General features: G+C 38.2%; 1 protein-coding gene across 1 annotated transcript; it reads right to left on the bottom strand.

Moving 5' to 3' along the window:
• On the bottom strand, positions 3 to 1,988 carry LOC107636227 (polygalacturonase QRT3; the record flags this gene model as incomplete). Its single annotated transcript, XM_016339752.2, has 3 exons — positions 1,596 to 1,988; positions 1,288 to 1,518; positions 3 to 938 (listed from the first exon to the last, which is right to left on the bottom strand). Coding segments are annotated over exons 1-3 (1,332 nt in total), but the record flags the coding sequence as incomplete, so codon positions are not given.

Here is a 2,169-nt window from a genome sequence, read left to right as displayed (position 1 = left end):
CCCTGAGAATAAAATGAATATTGAAAGTGATTTATCCTATTAGGGAACACCAAAATTCCTGAAAAATCAGCCACCCATTTTGTTCCATTCCCAGCCACAGATTGCTTCCCAACCGTTGATCTCAACCCCATTCCATCAACACTGTTCAAATCAATGACCACCTGGTCAACGTTACCAAACACTCCATCTAATGCCACAATTGGAACTTTAGCGTTAGGGTTCCCAGTGAACATATTATTGACTATCTTCAATCCTGATATTTGTCCCTTAATTGATTTCAAAACAATGTTAGCATCCCCCAAGAAAAATCCATTAGTGACATGAACTTGAACAGGGTCTTCCATCACAATTGTTGTGTAATCCATGTAACAATTATCAATTCTTGTTTGTGAATTTCCGGCTAGCATTACCAAGATTCCTATGCCACCAAAACCGGTGGCCTTATTGTAACAATGGACCCCGGTAACGATGTTGGCTTGGCCCCTTAGGACAATCCCTATGGCAGACGAGAAGATCGCAATATCGGTAATTGCGTTATCATTGCTAGCAAGTTCAATCGCAGTTCCCGAGAATTGTCGCTCGCCGGAGTCCCCTCCTACGGTTGAGTGTTGCCCAAGAAAGCAGCTAGATATGTAAGTTTCGTGGCCACCTTGGACTAGGATTCCCTCTGTAGTGAAATGGAGGAAGAAACAGTTGTTGATTCGGATCCTAGCCGAATCAACTACAAAGATTCCTCCTCCATGGTAGCCCGAATCGAATAGAATGTCACGGAATGTTATGTCTTCGTAGTAAATCCCTTTAGGTTGCTGAAGTTTCTTGTTGTACAAGTCATCAAATGATGCTGTTTTCGAGAGCTTTTGGGAACTAGATGCCCATAACTCAACTAGATGGCCATCAGTGGGAAATGCATCAGAAGCTCTCAACGTTCCTCCTTGTACCTAATCAATCATTAATTACAAATTCAAGTTTAATAGGTGCAAGAACATGATGGAGAATACACTATAAATAAGCCGCCAATTAATTGTAGAAATACTTATTTAGAGTTTATGAAAAAAAATGAATTATTCAAAAAACATTTGATTAGATTATCCTAATATGAATCAATTTAGGTGGGTCAAACGATTAACTTACTCGTTAGTTCAAGTAAGTATCAAGAATTCAAATTATAACTTAGGGATGTAACAATCCATTAGTGCATGTCAAATTTAGTATTTTTGACATTTACTTAACATTTTGTAATTTAATTAAGCAATGCAAGTACATAAATAATGAGATGGAGATGCTGACCACAAGATTGCCAGCAGCAGAAGAAGGGAATTTGATGGGCTTGCTAATTGTGTAGTTCCCACCTTGCAGGTCAACCAATACACCCCCAAGGTCTTTAACCCCCGGAAGCAGCTCCGCCTCACTCTCCAAACTGAATGCATCCTCCAATGCCTTTATAATTGCGTCGCTGCTGTCACGTGCTCCGCTCGTGTCTGCGCCGTACTCCGCCGGGTACACCACTCTGCTTCCTCCCTATTCATAATTCATTTACATTATATTATTTTCATAGCAATTTCATCAAATTCAATTAATCAAATAATATAGCTTGCCTTTGCCGTTTGTGATGGTGGATGAGAGAGGGAAATGGCCAATCTACCCTTGAGTTTGTTTCTAATATTATGAGAAAGTTCTTTGTGTTGATTGAAGCAAGTGGCTTCTTGTTGTACCACCACCAAGAAGAAAAAGGGTAAGAATGAGATTAAAAATTTCATCATGTTGTAGTGTTTGGGCACTAATGGTAGTGAACTAGTAATCAAGATTTTAGTTGTGAGAAAACAAAGAAAGAGTAGATACTAGATATTAGATGAAATGGTGGTGTTAGCTGTTTGAATTTCCCTCACTTGTTTGTTGGTTGTTATCTTATTTAAGATGCTTCGTCCTTTTTAGGCCAATGAATTGGTTGCTCTCTGCATGTTCCCCATGAGCCTTTAAAAAGACACACATGCCGAAAGCTAATTACTACTTACCAACTATAAAGTATAAAGTATAAACTGACTAATAAATGAAATTATTACAAGGTACCAACCCTTTTTATTATGAGAAATGTTGAGAATAATATCATTATATTATTCTACCATACTTTATATTTTGGCACCAAATATACTAACGTAGCATTTTTGGTAC

The sequence above is a fragment of the Arachis ipaensis genome, chromosome B04 (genome assembly GCF_000816755.2).
Source record: "Arachis ipaensis cultivar K30076 chromosome B04, Araip1.1, whole genome shotgun sequence".
Classification (NCBI taxonomy): domain Eukaryota; kingdom Viridiplantae; phylum Streptophyta; class Magnoliopsida; order Fabales; family Fabaceae; genus Arachis; species Arachis ipaensis.
The sequence above is the reverse complement of the archived record's forward strand: the minus strand, read 5'-3'. Positions and strand labels throughout refer to the sequence as shown.